At 46.9% G+C, this 18,389-nt stretch overlaps 2 protein-coding genes across 2 annotated transcripts in view; both read left to right on the plus strand.

Annotated features, from left to right (window-relative positions):
• Positions 1-6,545, plus strand: part of LOC126230276 (zinc finger protein 541-like) — a 689,355-nt gene extending 682,810 nt beyond the window's left edge. Inside the window, exons 6-7 of the mRNA XM_049942389.1 lie at positions 6,112-6,260; positions 6,343-6,545. Coding sequence (XP_049798346.1) covers positions 6,112-6,260; positions 6,343-6,545 — 352 coding nt within the window. The remainder of the gene's footprint in view (positions 1-6,111; positions 6,261-6,342) is intronic.
• The window catches only part of LOC126198581 (helicase domino-like), a 582,238-nt gene continuing 570,236 nt past the window's right edge, over positions 6,388-18,389 (plus strand). The window contains exon 1 of the mRNA XM_049935022.1: positions 6,388-6,541. The gene's annotated coding sequence lies outside the window, so the exon portion shown is untranslated. The remainder of the gene's footprint in view (positions 6,542-18,389) is intronic.

Consider the following 18,389-nt stretch of genomic DNA (forward strand, 5'->3'; position numbering starts at 1 on the left):
GCAGGAAACTAAAATTAGTGAGCAAGGAGGACATGGACATAGCCGGCATGAGTGGCCGAGCGGTTCTAGGCGCTTCAGTCTGGAACCGCGCGACCGGTACGGTCGCAGGTTCGAATCCTGCCTCGGGCATGGATGTGTGTGATGTCCTTGGGTTAGTTAGGTATAAGTAGTTCTAAGTTCTAGGGGACTGATGACCTCCGCTGTTAAGTCCCATAGTGCTCAGAGCCATTTGGAGATTGACATACATGGGCAGAGACTGCGGATATGTGACGCTAGGTGGGAATGTGAGTCGGCCGGACAACATGCCGTGATGTCCGCGCATTTGCTATAAACACTGTGTCCGGGTGGCGCAGTGCCTGGTAAGCAGGAAATTCCGGGTTCAAGTCCCAGTCTGGCACATATTTTCATTCGTCGCTGCTGATTCCGCATTAGGCCCTTGCCTTTCCTTTTCTTTTTGATCCCGCCTTCCACGAGCAATTTACATAAAACAGCATTTAAGCTCAGTAAACTTCGTAACATCACAGCGTAATTATCTCAATTTCATTGAAAGTGTTTGCGAAATATTTATTAAATTACACGAAAATCAAGATATTTGCACAGCCTGACGGTCGAACGTAGATTCTGGGGGGGGTGGGGGTGTTAGAGGGCTTAGGGATAAGAGCTGTGGAGATCTGAGGGCAGTGAAGCTTCGTGCAGTTACTTACATTAAACTCGTCCCCCGGTTGGCCGTGCGGTCTACAGCACGGCTTTCCGGACGGGAAGGAGCGCCTGGTCCCCGGCACTAATCCGCCCGGCGAATTTGTGTCGAGGTCCGGTGAGCCGACCAGTCTGTGGATGGTTTTTAGGCAGTATCCATCTGCCTAGGCGAATGCGGGCTGGTTCCCCTTATTCCGCCTCAGTTACACTATGTCACCGATTGCTGCGCAAACATGTTCTCTACGTAAGCGTACACCACAATTGCAGGGTTATTACAAATGATTGAAGCGATTTCACAGCTCTACAATAACTTTATTATTTGAGACATTTTCACAATGCTTTGCACACACATACAAAAACTCAAAAAGTTTTTTTAGGCATTCACAAATGTTCGATATGTGCCCCTTTAGTGATTCGGCAGACATCAAGCCGATAATCAAGTTCCTCCCACACTCGGCGCAGCATGTCCCCATCAATGAGTTCGAAAGCATTGTTGATGCGAGCTCGCAGTTCTGGCACGTTTCTGAATCTTTCACATCACTATGCGTGAAACTTGCCCGCACGCGTTCAACCGTTGATTTCCCCTTACAGAGGCATCCAGAAGCTTTAAACTGCGCATACCATCGCCGAATGGAGTTAGCAGTTGGTGGATCTTTGTTGAACTTCGTCCTGAAGTGTCGTTGCACTGTTATGACTGACTGATGTGAGTGCATTTCAAGCACGACATACGCTTTCTCGGCTCCTGTCGCCATTTTGTCTCACTGCGCTCTCGAGCGCTCTGGCGGCAGAAACCTGAAGTGCGGCTTCAGCCGAACAAAACTTTATGAGTTTTTCTACGTATCTGTAGTGTGTCGTGACCATATGTCAATGAATGGAGCTACAGTGAATTTATGAAATCGCTTCAATCATTTGTAATAGCCCTGTACTCTACCACGCAAACATAGGGGTTACACACGTCTGGTGTGAGACGTTCCCTGGGGGGTCCACCGGCGGCCGAACCGCACAATAACACTGGGTTCGGTGTGGGGCGGCGGAGACGTGGACTGCGGTAGTCGTCGTGGGGTTGTGGACCACTGCGGCTGCGGTGGGGACGGAGCCTCTCCGTCGTTTCTAGGTCCACGGTTAACATATAAGACAATACAATATAATACAATAAACTTCGTTGCGGAATTTCGTATAAATTACATGAAAATTAAAATATCTGCATATACTGGGTGATCAAAAAGTCAGTATAAACTTGAAAACTGAATAAATCACGGAATAATGTAAATAGAGAGGTACAAATTGACACACATGCTTGGAATGACATGGGGTTTTATTAGAACCAAAAAAATACAAAATTCAAAAAATGTCCGACAGATGGCGCTTCATCTGATCAGAATAGCAATAATTTACATAACAAAGTAAGACAAAGCAAAGATGATGTTCTTTACAGGAAATGTCCACCATCATTCCTTGACAATAGCTGTAGTCGAGGAATAATGTTGTGAACAGCACTGTAAAGCATGTCCGGAGTTATGGTGAGGCATTGGCGTCGGATGTTGTCTTTCAGCATCCCTAGAGATGTCGGTCGATCACGATACACATGCGACTACAGGTAATCCAAAAGCCAATAATCGCACTGGCTGAGGTCTGGGGACCTGGGAGGCCAAGCATGACGAAAGTGGCGGCTAAGCACACGAGCATCGCCAAACGACGTGCCCAAGAGAACGTTCACGCATCTAGCAATACTTTTTTTGGTTCTAATAAAACCCCATGTCATTCCAACCATGTGTGTCAATTTTTACCCCTCTATCTACATTATTCAGTTTTTTATCAAGTTTTCAAATTTTTTTTTTTTTTTTTGTTGATCAGTCTACTGACTGGTTTGATGCGGCCCGCCACGAATTCCTTTCCTGTGCTAACCTCTTGATCTCAGAATAGCACTTGCAACCTACGTCCTCAATTATTTGCTTGACGTATTCCAATCTCTGTCTTCCTCTACAGTTTTTGCTCTCTACAGCTCCCTTTAGTACCATGGAAGTCATTCCCTCATGTCTTAGCAGATGTCCTATCATCCCGTCCCTTCTCCTTATCAGTGTTTTCCAATATTCCTTTCCTCTCCGATTCTGCATAGAACCTCCTCATTCCTTACCTTATCAGTCCACCTAATTTTCAACATTCGTCTATAGCACCACATCTCAAATGCTTCGATTCTCTTCTGTTCCGGTTTTCCCACAGTTCATGTTTCACTACCATACAATGCTGTACTCCAGACGTACATCCTCAGAAATTTCTTCCTCAAATTAAGGCCGGTATTTGATATTAGTAGACTTCTCTTGGCCAGAAATGCCTTTTTTGCCATAGCGAGTCTGCTTTTGATGTCCTCCTTGCTCCGTCCGTCATTGGTTATTTTACTGCCTAGGTAGCAGAATTCCTTAACTTCATTGACTTCGTGACCCTCAATCCTGATGTTAAGTTTCTCGCTGTTCTCATTTCTACTACTTCTCATTACCTTCGTCTTTCTCAGATTTACTCTCAAACCATACTGTGTACTCATTAGACTGTTCATTCCGTTCAGCAGATCATTTAATTCTTCTTCACTTTCACTCAGGATAGCAATGTCATCAGCGAATCGTATCATTGATATCCTTTCACCTTGTATTTTAATTCCACTCCTAAACCTTTCTTTTATTTCCATCATTGCTTCCTCGATGTACAGATTGAAGAGTAGGGGCGAAAGGCTACAGCCTTGTCTTACTCCCTTCTTAATACGAGCACTTCGTTCTTGATCGTCCACTCTTATTATTCCCTCTTGGTTGTTGTACATATTGTATATGACCCGTCCCTCCCTATAGCTTACCCCTACTTTTTTCCGAATCTCGAACAGCTTGCACCATTTTATATTGTCGAACGCTTTTTCCAGACCGACAAATCCTATGAAAGTGTCTTGATTTTTCTTTAGCCTTGCTTCCATTATTAGCCGTAACGTCAGAATTGCCTCTCTCGTCCCTTTGCGTTTCCTAAAGCCAAACTGATCGTCACCTAGCGCATTCTCAATTTTCTTTTCCATTCTTCTGTATATTATTCTTGTAAGCAGCTTCGATGCATGAGCTGTTAAGCTGATTGTGCGATAATTCTCGCACTTGTCAGCTCTTGCCGTCTTCGGAATTGTGTGGATGATGCTTTTCCGAAAGTCAGATGGTATGTCGCCAGACTCATATATTCTACACACCAACGTGAATAGTCGTTTTGTTGCCACTTCCCCCAATGATTTTAGAAATTATGATGGAATGTTATCTATCCCTTCTGCCTTATTTGACCGTAAGTCCTCCAAAGCTCTTTTAAATTCCGATTCTAATACTGGATCCCCTATCTCTTCTAAATCGACTCCTGTTTCTTCTTCTATCACATCAGACAAATCTTCACCCTCATAGAGGCTTTCAATGTATTCTTTCCACCTATCTGCTCTCTCCTCTGCATTTAACAGTGGAATTCCCGTTGCTTTTAATGTCACCAAAGGTTGTTTTGACTTTCCTGTATGCTGAGTCTGTCCTTCCGACAATCGTATCTTTTTCGATGTCTTCACATTTTTCCTGCAGCCATTTCGTCTTAGCTTCCCTGCACTTCCTATTTATTTCATTCCTCAGCGAATTGTATTTCTGTATTCCTGATTTTCCCGGAACATGTTTGTACCTCCTCCTTTCATCAATCAGCTGAAGTATTTCTTCTGTTACCCATGGTTTCTTCGCAGCTACCTTCTTTGTACCTATGTTTTCCTTCCCAACTTCTGTGATGGCTCTTTTTAGAGATGTCCATTCCTCTTCAACTGTACTGCCTAGTGCGCTATTCCTTATTGCTGTATCTATAGCGTTAGAGAACTTCAAACGTATCTCGTCATTCCTTAGTACTTCCGCATCCCACTTCTTTGCGTATTGATTCTTCCTGACTAATGTATTGAACTTCAGCCTACTCTTCATCACTACTATATTGTGATCTGAGTCTATATCTGCTCCTGGGTACGCCTTACAGTCCAGTATCTGATTTCGGAATCTCTGTCTGACCATGATGTAATCTAATTGAAATCTTCCTGTATCTCCCGGCCTTTTCCAAGTATACCTCCTCCTCTTGTGATTCTTGAACAAGGTATTCGCTATTACAAGCTGATTGATTATTCAATCTTTTTTCTCATGGTAACCTCCCCCTTGGCAGCCGGCCGCGGTGGTCTCGCGGTTCTAGGCGCGCAGTCCGGAACCGTGCGACCGCTACGGTCGCAGGTTCGAATACTGCCTCGGGCATGGATGTGTGTGATGTCCTTAGGTTAGTTAGGTTTAAGTAGTTCTAAGTTCTAGGGGACTGATGACCACAGCAGTTGAGTCCCATAGTGCTCAGAGCCATTTGAACCCATCCCCCTTGGCAGTCCCCTCCCGGAGATCCGAATGGGGGACTATTCCGGAATCTTTTGCCAATGGAGAGATCATCATGACACTTCTTCAATTACAGGCCACATGTCCTGTGGATACACGTTAAGTGTCTTTAATACAGTGGTTTCCATTGCCTTCTGCATCCTCATGTCGTTGATCATTGCTGATTCTTCCGCCTTTAGGGGCAATTTCCCACCTCTAGGACAAGAGAGTGCCCTGAACCTCTATCCGCTCCTCCGCCCTCTTTGACGAGGCCGTTGGCAGAATGAGGCCGGAAGTCTTCGGCCGGCAATGCTGATTATTTATCAAAATTTAGGCAGTGACGGGGACCGAACCCGGGACCGAAACGTTTTGATCATGAATCAAAGACGCTACCCCTAGATCACGGGTATGTCGAAGTTATACTGACTTTTTGATCACCCGTTATACGCAGATATTTTAATTTTCATGTAATTTATATGAAATTCCGCAACGAAATTTAATGTATTGTATTGTATTGTATGTTAACCGGGGACTTAGAAACGACGGAGAGGCTCCGTCCCCGCCGCAGCCGCAGTGGTCCACAACCCCACGACTACCGCAGTCCACTTCACGTCTCCGCCGCCCCACACCGAACCCAGGGTTATTGTGCGGTTCGGCCCCCGGCGGATCCCCCAGGGAACGTCTCACACCAGACGAGTGTAACCCCTGTGTTTGCGTGGCAGATTAATGGTGGTGTACGCGTACGTGGAGCTCTTGCGAAATATATCGTGACGTCATATGCCCTTGCGCACTTATGCTACGACATTGCGTAACAATTGTTTAAACAGCGGACGGCAAATGCTGGGATGTGAAAGTTGCTTTTAGAGTGGAGTCAACTTCCCGAATATGACATTGCGTCGAGGCTGTCCAGAAAGGGCGGCTTTCAATCACTATTTGCGCTGCATAGTGAGAGATTCATTCTGGAGCCGCAAAATTTACTGTAGTAGGAGGTGGCGGCGAGCAGTGAGTGAGAGCGCGCGTGTGTTGACAGGAACGGCCACATGCTGACGCATCGGAACAAGAAGCCGTACGAGTGCAAGGCGGAGGGCTGCGGCAAGAGCTACTGCGACGCGCGCTCGCTGCGGCGGCACACGGAGAACCACCACACGTCGGGCAGCGGGGGCGGCGGCGCCAGCAGCAGCAGCAGTAGCAGCAGCAGCGGGGGCGGCGGCGGCGGCGGGGCGGCCTCCGCGGAGGCGGCGGCGGCGTCCCCGGCGGCCAGCTCCTCGTCCTCGTGCATCCAGTACGCGCCGCCCCCTGCCACCACCTCCGCCTCCCCCACCGCCGGCAGCACCTCCGCCCCCGCCAAGGGCGGCGGCAGCCAGCTGCAGCAGCTGCTCGCCTCCGACCCGGCCTCCTCGTCCACTCCTCGGCCCACAACGCCCGCCACCAACTCGTCGTCTTCCGCCACGTCCTCCAAGGTAAGCCCAGCCACTACTTATCGTTAACAGCGACAGCATGAAGCACCGTAACTAACTTCAGTATAAACACGCAGGACAGAAAGTACTCTGCGCCAGGAGACATTGCGCTAATACCGTGTAACACCACCTCGCCGAGAATACCAAATTTCAGGCATTACCTCTCATCACGGACAACGCAGTGCCCGACGGCATCCACTTAACGACGGAGAGCAGCGGCGTTTGCGTAGAGTGAAATGATAATTAAATCAAGACCCTACGCTGCCGAAAGGCATTGATATACACTACTGGCCATTACAATTGCTACACCACGAAGATGATGTGCTACAGATGCGAAATTTAACCGACAGGAAGAAGATGCTGTGATATGCAAATGATTAGCTTTTCAGAGCATTCACACAAGGTTGGCGCCGGTGGCGACACCTACAACGTGCCGACATGAGGAAAGTTTCCAACCGATTTCTCATACGCAAACAGCAGTTGACCGGCGTTGCCTGGTGAAACGTTGTTGTGATGCCTCGTGTAAGGAGGAGAAATGCGTACCATCACGTTTCCGATTTTGATAATGGTCGGATTTTAGCCTATCGCGATTGCGGTTTATAGTATCACGACATTGCTGCTCGCGTTGGTCGAGATCCAATGACTGTTAGCAGAATATGGAATCGGTGGGTTCAGGGGGGTAATACGGAACGCCGTGCTGGATCCCAACGGCCTCGTATCACTAGCAGTCGAGATGACAGGTATCTTATCCGCATGGCTGTAACGATTCGTGCAGCCACGTCTCGATCCCTGAGTCAACAGATGGGGACGTTTGCAAACAACAACCGTCTGCACGAACAGTTCGACGACGTTTGCAGCAGCATGAACTATCAGCTCGGAGACCGTGGCTGCGGTTACCCTTGTCGCTGCATCACAGACAGGAGCGCCTGCGATGGTGTACTCAACGCCCGCATCTCGTGGTCGTGCGGTAGCGTTCTCGCTTCCCACGCCCGGGTTCCCGGGTTCGATTCCCGGCGGGGTCAGGGATTTTCTCTGCCTCGTGATGGCTGGGTGTTGTGTGATGTCCTTAGGTTAGTTAGGTTTAAGTAGTTCTAAGTTCTAGGGGACTGATGACCATAGATGTTAAGTCCCATAGTGCTCAGAGCCATGATGGTGTACTCAACGACGAACGTGGGTGCACGAATGGCAAAAAGGTATTTTTTCGGATGAATCCAGGTTCTGTTTACAGGATCATGATGGTCGCATCCGTGTTTGGCGACATCGCGGTGAACGCACGTTGGAAGTGTGTATTCGTCTTCACCATAGTGGCGTATCACCCGGCGTGATGGTATGGGGTGCAATTGCTTACACGTCTCGGTCACCTCTTGTTCGCATTGACGGCACTTTGAACAGTGGACGTTACATTTCAGATGTGTTACGACCCTTGGCTCTACCCTTCATTCGATCCCTGCGAAACCCCTTATGTTGCAGGTCCTGTACGGGCCTTTCTGTATACAGAAAATGTTCGACTGCTGCCCTGGCCAGCACATTCTCCAGATCTCTCACCAACTTAAAACGTCTGGTCAATGGTGGCCGAGCAACTGGCTCGTCACAATACGCCAGTCACTACTCTTGATGAACTGTGGTAGCGTGTTGAAGCTGCATGGGCAGCTGTACCTGTAAACGCCATCCAAGCTATGTTTGACTCAATGCCCAGACGTATCAAGGCCGTTATTACGGCCAGAGGTGGTTGTTTTGGGTACTGATTTCTCAGGATCTATGCACCCAAATTGCGTGAAAATGTAATCACATGTCAGTTCTAGTATAATATGTTTGTCCAATGAATACCCGTTTATCATCTGCATTTCTTCTTGGCAATTTTAATGGCCAGTAGTGTACATCAACGGGGCAGTTGAAAATGTGTGCCCCGACCCGGATTCGAACCCGGGATTTCCTGCTTACATGGCAGACGCTGTATCCATCCGACCCATCGAGGGCACAATCCTTGCACGCTCCCCGTGAGACCCACATTCCCAACTTAATGTCCAAACACTATATTCGTAGTGCCCCTGCCCATTATACTCATTACTCGCTGCAGACAATCTTACCGACTCTCGTAAGAGTTCGGGCAATACGTGTGCATCCGCACAGAAGACGTAGGTCAATGGCGGGTTAGCCTTAACTATATGAAAATGGTGTCTGTTCGTTCGGTCACAATATACGTAAGCTTTCGGCCAACAAGGCCTTTGTCGAAAATAGTCGACACAAAAAAATGGCTCTGAGCTCTATGGGACTTAACTTCTGAGGACATCAGTCCCCTAGAAATTAGAACTACTTAAATGCCGGCCGGAGTGGCCGTGTTTTCTAGGCGCTAGAGTCTATAGCCGAGCGACCGATACGGTCGGAGGTTCGAATCCTGCCTCGGGCATGGATGTGTGTGATGTCCTTAGGTTAGTTAGGTTTAATTAGTTCTAAGTTCTAGGCGACTGATGACTTCAGAAGTTAAGTCGCATAGTGCTCAGAGCCATTTGAACTACTTAAATGTAACTAACCTAAGGACATCACACACATCCATGCCCGAGGCAGGATTCGAACCTGCGACCGTAGCGGTCGCGCGGTTCCAGACTGTAGAGCCTAGAACCGCTCGCCACTACTGCCGGCTAGTCGACACAGAGACACACACACACACACACACACACACACACACACACACACACACACACAAGCGCGCGCGCAACTGCAGCATCTGGCAGCTGAAGCCACGCTCAGAGCCAGAGGCTGCAGTCATGGGAGTGTGGGTTGTGTTTGTGTGTGTGTGTGTGTGTCGTCTATTTTCGACAAAGGCCTTGTTGGCCGAAAGCTTATGTTGTGGAAGTCTACCTGTGAATCAGCATCTCTGCTATATGGCGAGTAGCAACTTTTCTTTTGAAAATATTGTTACGTTCCATCCTGGATTTTACATGGTTTGCTTTTTACTTCTGTTCTATTTTTGGTGTTAGTATACGTTTTTGACTCATTTGTCAGTCTGTAATCATCAGGGTTTTACTGTTATTGTTATCAGTCCAAAGACTTGTTTAGTGCAGCTATCCACAGTAGCCTATCCTGTGCGACTGCCATTAACTCTTCAAAATAACTGCGCTATGTAAACAATTAAGGCCGCTTACTGTATTCAGATCTTGTCCTCATCTTAGGATTTTTACTCCCCATCCTCCCCCCCCCCTTTCCACCCGAATTTTTCCTCCATTACTTACGAGGGGCGCCCAGTAAGTAATGCAACACATTTTCCTGAAAGCAGGTTTGTTTTTCAGTATTCCAATACACAGTATAATTTCCTAATCTTTTGGCTACAAAACCATATTGTTCCACATAATAGCCGTTCACTGCGACGGCCTTTCACCACATTACTGGGAGGGGCCGTATGGTACCACTTAACTTGTCAGCGTGGCAGCCAACGTCTTGCTGCATCAATATCCTCTCCATCGTCCACGTACTGCTTCCTACGTATTGAATTCTCCATTGGACCAAACAGATGGAAGTCGGAAGGTGCGAGATCCGGGCTAGAGGGTGGAGAGGAAGGGCAGTCCAATGGAGTTTTGTGAGCTCCTCTCGTGTGTACAGATTTGTGTGAAGCCTTGCGTTGTCACGCAGAAGGAGAAGTTCGGTTGCATTTTTGTGGCGACGAACAAGCTGAAGTCGTTTCTTCAGTTTCCTGGGGGCACACACCTTTGAGTACCCCAACTGGTGGACTACCAACGGAGACGTCCAGTTGAGCAGCGAGGTGTTTGATCGTGACGCATCGATCCCCTCGAATGAGAGTGTCCGCACGTTCCATCATTTCAGAACTGTGTGTGCTGCCGGCCGGCAGGCGGGAGGTCGGCAGTGATGACAGACGCCTCGCCCAATGACTCACCGTGCTTTTGTTCGCTGTCATGTCTCTGCAGACACTCTGCAAGCGCCTATGAATATCTGCGATGCTCTCGTTTTCCGCCACAAGAAATTTAATTATAGTCCTCTGCTTGTGACGCACCTCCGGTACAGACAGCATTTTGAAGGCTACGTACAGTGCCGCCGCGTATCGGAACTTTAGGAGCTGAACCGGGAATATTGCCATGTCCCGTCCCTTTACTCTTCTTACAGTTATTGGCTCAAATGGCTCTGAGCACTATGGGACTTAACTTCTAAGGTCATCAGTCCCCTAGAACTTAGAACTACTTAAACCTAACTAACCTAAGGACATCACACACATCCATGCCCGAGTCAGGATTCGAACTTGCGACCGTAGCGGTCGCGCGGTTCCAGACTGTAGCGCCTAGAACCGCTCGGCCACGCGGTCGGCTTTACAGTTAAGCTGTGCCATAAAGTACACGATTACGTATTCGTCATAAATTACCGGATCAACTCAATTAATCTTCAGTATTCTTCTGTACCACCCCTCTTTAAAAGTCTCTATTCTCTGTTTACGAATAGTTCAGGTTTCACCCTCATCCAATGCTACTCTGTAATTACAACTCCAGGGAGGTTAGCAAATAACGAAATTTTACTTCTTGTGAGCATATAGCATAGGAGGAAGAACACGTAAACTTTTAGGTGATTTGGAATGTGCACGGAGTGAAATTCAGCACACAGAGATGTTTAGCTCTGGCAGGAACGATGACTCAGCACTCACTATTCATCGAGTGAAACTACAATTGGATGACATACACGCTTACGTCATTCCATGGCTGCTTCAGTGCTAAGTGAGAGTTCATGAGATGTAGATGGAGGCGACAGTTGGCGTGACAGTCTCTCGGCAGCTCGTGACTGGATGTTGTCAATGAGTGAGAGATCTAGAGACCCAGACCTGTGTGTCGAGGTAGGCGAGAACGGTGCGGGCAATATTCTCTCTTATTGCAAAATAAGGTCACGGAGCCGTCGAAGACAGGTCATGGCCACTGGCCGTAACATTTCATAATTGTAGCTGCTGCTGTCGAATCTTCACATCCTGTGGGTATAGAGATTTGCAGTCTCCACCTGACAAGTTCCAGCAACATTAGATACACACAGTTGCTATCATGTACTCACACCATTCTTCATCTGCAGCGAAATTATTGTGGACTGTCTATCCTCTGTCATAATCCGCGACAATCGACTGTAGTGTCGGCCGGTTATCGTGTGCTAATGTGCTACGGCACTCTGTAAATATCGCACTATAATCATGCCGTTTACCCTTTGAATGCGGAGTCCGAAATCGCACTAAAATTACGCCATTTCTCTTCGAATGCGTGCTGGTATGCAAATAAAACTGACGAAAACGTATTTTCTAGCACTGTCCCTCCGATAACTAGAAACCAATGTCGAGTGCTGGAATAATGGTGCGCTACGATCAGCTCAGAGAAGGAACGCAGCTGTTTATTTTAGACTTAGCAAGCTCTGGTGTGATGTCATCCCTTCTGGCACTATGAGTGCTACGTTGTTCGCAGTATCAGGTCAGTGTTTTTCCTTGAAATTGTGTGTAACGTACTGTGCAAGCCTGATGTGTGAGGTATTTTAGATGAGCTGCTGTCTTAATGGCGCCGTGGCCGTCTGGAACTGCTTTGGGTTTTACTTATAATGCGTGCCAGGTCTTAGACAATCCATTCGCTGGTATCCATGCCTCAGTGGTTGTGAACAGCCACCTTATCCCCGGCTCAAATGGCTCTAAGCGCTTTGGGACTTAACATCTGAGGTCATGTCCCCTAGACTTAGAACTACTTAAACCTAACTGACCTAAGGACATCACACGCATCCATACCCGAGGCAGGATTTGAACCTGCGACCGTAGCAGCAGCGCGGTTACGAACTGAACCTAGAACCGCTCGTCCACTTATCCCCGGATTTCGACCCGCGGGTCTACCCCACGGAAGTCCCTCGTCCTTGCCACTCTTTGTTTTGTTCTTAGAACCGTTGCTTCGTCGTACTGCCATGCATCTACGTAGCTGGACTATATTGGGAGAACGTTTTCCAGGCCGCGCGTCCGCCGACGAAGACATGGTTTTAGTACGAAATGTCGAAGATATTTCTGGGCTGAAGTATACCTTGAATTCTCTTTGTCGCCTTGCTGCTGCCCACATTAATGATAGCAAACGCGCGTTCTTGCCGTTGCGGGGTTTTAACCAAGTGGTAGTTCCTTGGGCGAAGGCGGTCGATCGCCACGAGACTTCAGGCGCTTAACTAGTGAGAGGTTACGATTCATATTCAGGGAGCGATTCTTGAACACGAACGCCGGTCCCTTAGCCTCCTTCACCAAGTGCGGGTATTAGACACCATATTTTCAGTGCACGATTCCTGCGATGATGTCTCGCAGACTCAAAGAACTATCGGTCGATTCCTGTGACGACGATACATTTAGAGTTCGATGTGAAGTGGTGGCCAGTCCCCGCAAGATCGGAGGATTAGGTCTTCCCGCAATTAAAGTGGAAGTGGAGGCGTCCGCGCGGTGTAGGCGCGCTATGTCACGGTGTGCGCGGCTACACACACACACACACACACACACACACACACACACACACACACACACACACACACACACACACACACACCCCTCGTCACGAAGGTTCGAGTCCTCCCTCGGGCATGGGTGTGTCTGTGTTGTACTTAGCGTAAGTTAGTTTAACTTAGATTAAATAGTGTGTAAGCTTAGGGACCGATGACCTTAGGAGTTTGGTTCCATAAGATCTTACCACAAATTTCCAAATTTTCTCGTTTATTTTCCTGTCTCCGGCCGGTCAGTCGAACTCCTCCCGTCGGTAATGGACAGATTAACCATGAATATCAGCGAGTATTTTATTATTGTCAGTTTCTTAGGTACTGATATACTTCTCTTTCCCGAGGGCCTGAATCCACTTTTTCAGATGAATTTCTTGTTAATCCGGACATATCCTTTTTCCCTCAGACGAAAACGAGTACGATCGTGTGGCGCCTGGGCCGCTACGTCCACCACGTTGTTGAAGGGGAGAGCGACGCTGATCCTCGTGTCCTTCACCAGTATCTGGAGTCCGCGCACTGAAAATGGCTGCGGTTGCCACGTTATGGAGCACTTTTTGCAAATACGCTTTTTCTTGTCTTCAGTCGACACGGTTTTGATTAATTTCCTCTATGGTCTTTGATTTCTTCCTGTTTTTGGTGCCCACTCAGTTGAAACCTTGCTTTTGTTAATTTTTCTTCCTTACACACAGATTAAAAAAATGAGGGTCAATAGGTTGTGAATTAGTTTCCTGGTTGTTCAGAATCTTTTCTCTTGTTTTATTAATAATAATTATTTTTTTCTCAATTTTCAGCTCGTATCACAACATAATTTTGGCTGTGGTCGTCGGAATGCTCATGAAAGTACCAAGTCAGTCTAACAATAAAACAAAAAATAGTGATCATGCCACACTGACTGGCAGTTCATTGGCTTACGTTCGATTCCCGCTGCTGCTACCATTCTTTTTTCATTTTATTTTATTCCTCACAATGTAAAAGGATTAATTACAAAATTTAAATACCCTATTTAAACAGTTCACTTCTATACATAAAATTAATATATTCAACGTCAAAATGTTATAGCCTACCACGTTGTAGCTCATTGGTATAATTTTGCACGAGCCGCCACTGGTCAACTGTAACATACGTCATCAATACGCTATTTTCCGCCCATTAATCCTGGAGTACTGTTTTTCTTTTAACACAGTGGCTTGGGAAAAGGCCAAAGTTTGCCAGACGACTGAGATTTAGTACCTCAGGCATCGTGATGGACCACGAGCAGATGCAGTGATACCGCACCCTTTAACCACCCTGCACTGTAGGACCGTTAGGCCCACGGCCTGAGGACAACTCAGTCTCGTAACACGTTCGCCATAGACACGGGACCGAACTTTTTTCAACACAACAACTGTCTCTTGATTTATCTGCGCAGCACTGTACAATGACATAAAATCTGATTACAAAATTGTACACTGAAATAAGATCAGTTCACGAAATGATGTGTTAACATTGGGTGAAATTAACGAAGTATGCAAAGAAAAGTGATGCAATTCATAGCAGAGCCGAAAATTTTGCTGCCCAATTACCTTGTTCATTAGCTTTGAGCAGAGAGTCCACTGTAGTGTGTGCGTGCAGCTTGCCACAAACACACGTTACCCCTACGTGCTTTGTGCGGTTTTCACTGAAATGCTTATCACTTGCATATCCAGTCATGAAGTACACTTCATGTCAATTTGATATTTGCTGCATGGCGCATTCATTATGTTGCAATTTTAATGGCGAGCTGTGTAATTCACTCCAACTGAACAGGCCGAGTGAAAGTGGTAGTGTCTTTTAGGTTAGAGAAGTGAGTAGAATCTGGGTGTGTACCTATTTATTTACTTCAAAATAAAATATTATTTTAAATATAAAATATTATTAGAAAATTATTATTAGAAAATCATAAAAAATATAAAATTATTACTATAAAATTTCAAAAATTATAAAATTATTATTATAAAATATGATATTTTAAAATTCATTGCTGACTGTAAAAAACTTAAAGATGCGTTTACAACGGTTAATCTTTAAACCAGTATCTGCGCAAAGTTGTAAGTAATTATATCAACACAATAAAAAAACTGTGGCCTCGACTATGGAGCCGAGCGGCTCTAGGCGCTTCAGTCTGGAACCACGCAACCTCTACGGTCGCAGTTCGAATCCTGCCTCGGGCATGGATATGTTTGATGTCCTTAGGTTAGATAGGTTTAAGTAGTTCTAAGTTACAGGGGACTGATTACCTCAGATGTTAAGTCCCATAGTGTTCAGAGCCATTTGAACTATTTTTATTTTTTTTACTATGGATGCAAAAATTGCAGGATCAGTTCCCGGTCAATCTAGGTTTTTTCCCCCTTACTTATGACTTATTTCACCTCTGGCTATGCTTTTTAATGTGCAAAATGCCTAGTTACATCATAGTTCACTTTGGTCTGTAGCTTCCCTTAGCATTGTGGTGTTGAAAACAACTTTTGGTCGATGAAAGCTTTACAACTACTCTTACTGAAGAAGACTGTAAACGCACGTTGTGTTTGCCTGTTACAGGTACAAATGAAATGGGCAAAGAGAACACTCAAAGAAGCAAATAATCCTGGGAAGCATAGTTAGGGAAACAAATGGTTTCCCCGGTACGACTTATGGGCACGTGCAGTCATCCTATTGTTACAAAACATAAGTACTGATAAACAGCGTATCGACAACAATCGCATCGGTCGTGGCTCGCTAAATTCGTAGCCTTCATGTCCCCACATTTGAACGCGTTGGACGTTTTGTGTAAGGTTATCTAAAGGTATGAAAGAACAAACAGTTTGTTAGCAAAATTTCATTTTTCATTTTTTTATCCTTTAATGACGCGTTTCGCCTGCACTAGGCATCTTCAGAGTGGCCTGGAAGAAAAAACACAACATTTATATATAAAAGGCATGACACCGATGTAGCAAAATTGAAATACCAAGAAAAAATAAAATAGTAGCAGTAAGCCAAAATAGGGTATTAAGCACGTAGGATACCGCGTTTACAAATGTCCCAGCAGAAAAACGCTGTAGTCAGAATTTGGAGGAAAAAAAAATTGTGTGGTGTCCTATAAGGTAAGAGTAAAATACACTCCTGGAAATTGAAATAAGAACACCGTGAATTCATTGTCCCAGGAAGGGGAAACTTTATTGACACATTCCTGGGGTCAGATACATCACATGATCACACTGACAGAACCACAGGCACATAGACACAGGCAACAGAGCATGCACAATGTCGGCACTAGTACAGTGTATATCCACCTTTCGCAGCAATGCAGGCTGCTATTCTCCCATGGAGACGATCGTAGAGATGCTGGATGTAGTCCTGTGGAACGGCTTGCCATGCCATTTCCACCTGGCGCCTCAGTTGGACCAGCGTTCGTGCTGGACGTGCAGACCGCGTGAGACGACGCTTCATCCAGTCCCAAACATGCTCAATGGGGGACAGATCCGGAGATCTTGCTGGCCAGGGTAGTTGACTTACACCTTCTACAGCACGTTGGGTGGCACGGGATACATGCGGACGTGCATTGTCCTGTTGGAACAGCAAGTTCCCTTGCCGGTCTAGGAATGGTAGAACGATGGGTTCGATGACGGTTTGGATGTACCGTGCACTATTCAGTGTCCCCTCGACGATCGCCAGTGGTGTACGGCCAGTGTAGGAGATCGCTCCCCACACCATGATGCCGGGTATTGGCCCTGTGTGCCTCGGTCATATGCAGTCCTGATTGTGGCGCTCACCTGCACGGCGCCAAACACGCATACGACCATCATTGGCACCAAGGCAGAAGCGACTCTCATCGCTGAAGACGACACGTCTCCATTCGTCCCTCCATTCACGCCTGTCGCGACACCACTGGAGGCGGGCTGCACGATGTTGGGGCGTGAGCGGAAGACGGCCTAACGGTGTGCGGGACCGTAGCCCAGCTTCATGGAGACGGTTGCGAATGGTCCTCGCCGATACCCCAGGAGCAACAGTGTCCCTAATTTGCTGGGAAGTGGCGGTGCGGTCCCCTACGGCACTGCGTAGGATCCTACGGTCTTGGCGTGCATCCGTGCGTCGCTGCGGTCCGGTCCCAGGTCGACGGGCACGTGCACCTTCCACCGACCACTGGCGACAACATCGATGTACTGTGGAGACCTCACGCCCCACGTGTTGAGCAATTCGGCGGTACGTCCACCCGGCCTCCCGCATGCCCACTATACGCCCTCGCTCAAAGTCCGTCAACTGCACATACGGTTCACGTCCACGCTGTCGCGGCATGCTACCAGTGTTAAAGACTGCGATGGAGCTCCGTATGCCACGGCAAACTGGCTGACACTGACGGCGGCGGTGCACAAATGCTGCGCAGCTAGCGCCATTCGACGGCCAACACCGCGGGTCCTGGTGTGTCCGCTGTGCCGTGCGTGTGATCATTGCTTGTACAGCCCTCTCGCAGTGTCCGGAGCAAGTATGGTGGGTCTGACACACCGGTGTCAATGTGTTCTTTTTTCCATTTCCAGGAGTGTATATCGGAGTATGGCCGATAAAATGTTTAGAAGCCAGTAAACAGTCTAGTGCACTAAAAGCCCTTAACACACGCAAACAAAATTTAAAAGAAATATAAAAACCACTGACCGGAATAGAAGTTGTGAAATACCGAACCACATGAAAGCTTCAGCCTTGTCAGTTTTTTAAGGCCTCGCGCGGCGTCCTATATAACACATCACCCCAAGAATAGAAGTATTCAAAGGCAGATAACCGGCTTAGTCTCGCACTAAATACGTAGTTCTGTGTAGATAGGCAGCAGATTACTTTGTCAGATATGCGGCGCCGTCCACATCTAGTAAACAGTGATCAAGCCTACACAGATGCATCTCACAGTAAATACGTAGCAAGCGCAGTTGCTCATGCTGTACATGCTCATGGATGTACAAGAAGTGAACGGCTAGTATACGCACCCCACAGCAGATGGCAAACGTAAGCGATGGGTTGCGATAGCCCTTACGTTCCCAGGGACAACCCAAAGAGAAACATTACAAACAGTAAAGCTATATAAAAGCTCTTGCTTAAAATTTCAGTAGCGTAGGGCATAATGAGCAAGAGTAAATAAAATTTTAAAAAATCAAAAAGTATAAAAGTGTATACTGCTGAGGCTCAAATGAATAAAACCCGCACGAGGCAACCAAGAGAACTAATTTCCCAGTGTGCCGGGCAGTATTGTGGCTATAAATAATTACGTTCGCTTTGATCCCCGTCGGTAAAAATTAGGCTACAGGCGCTATTATAGAGAATAACCTCAGAAACTAAAACAGAATCAATAATCGCTATCTGAATACTACTAGCTGAGTCGTAACAATTG

Source organism: Schistocerca nitens, chromosome 1, assembly GCF_023898315.1.
Source record: "Schistocerca nitens isolate TAMUIC-IGC-003100 chromosome 1, iqSchNite1.1, whole genome shotgun sequence".
NCBI lineage: Eukaryota > Metazoa > Arthropoda > Insecta > Orthoptera > Acrididae > Schistocerca > Schistocerca nitens.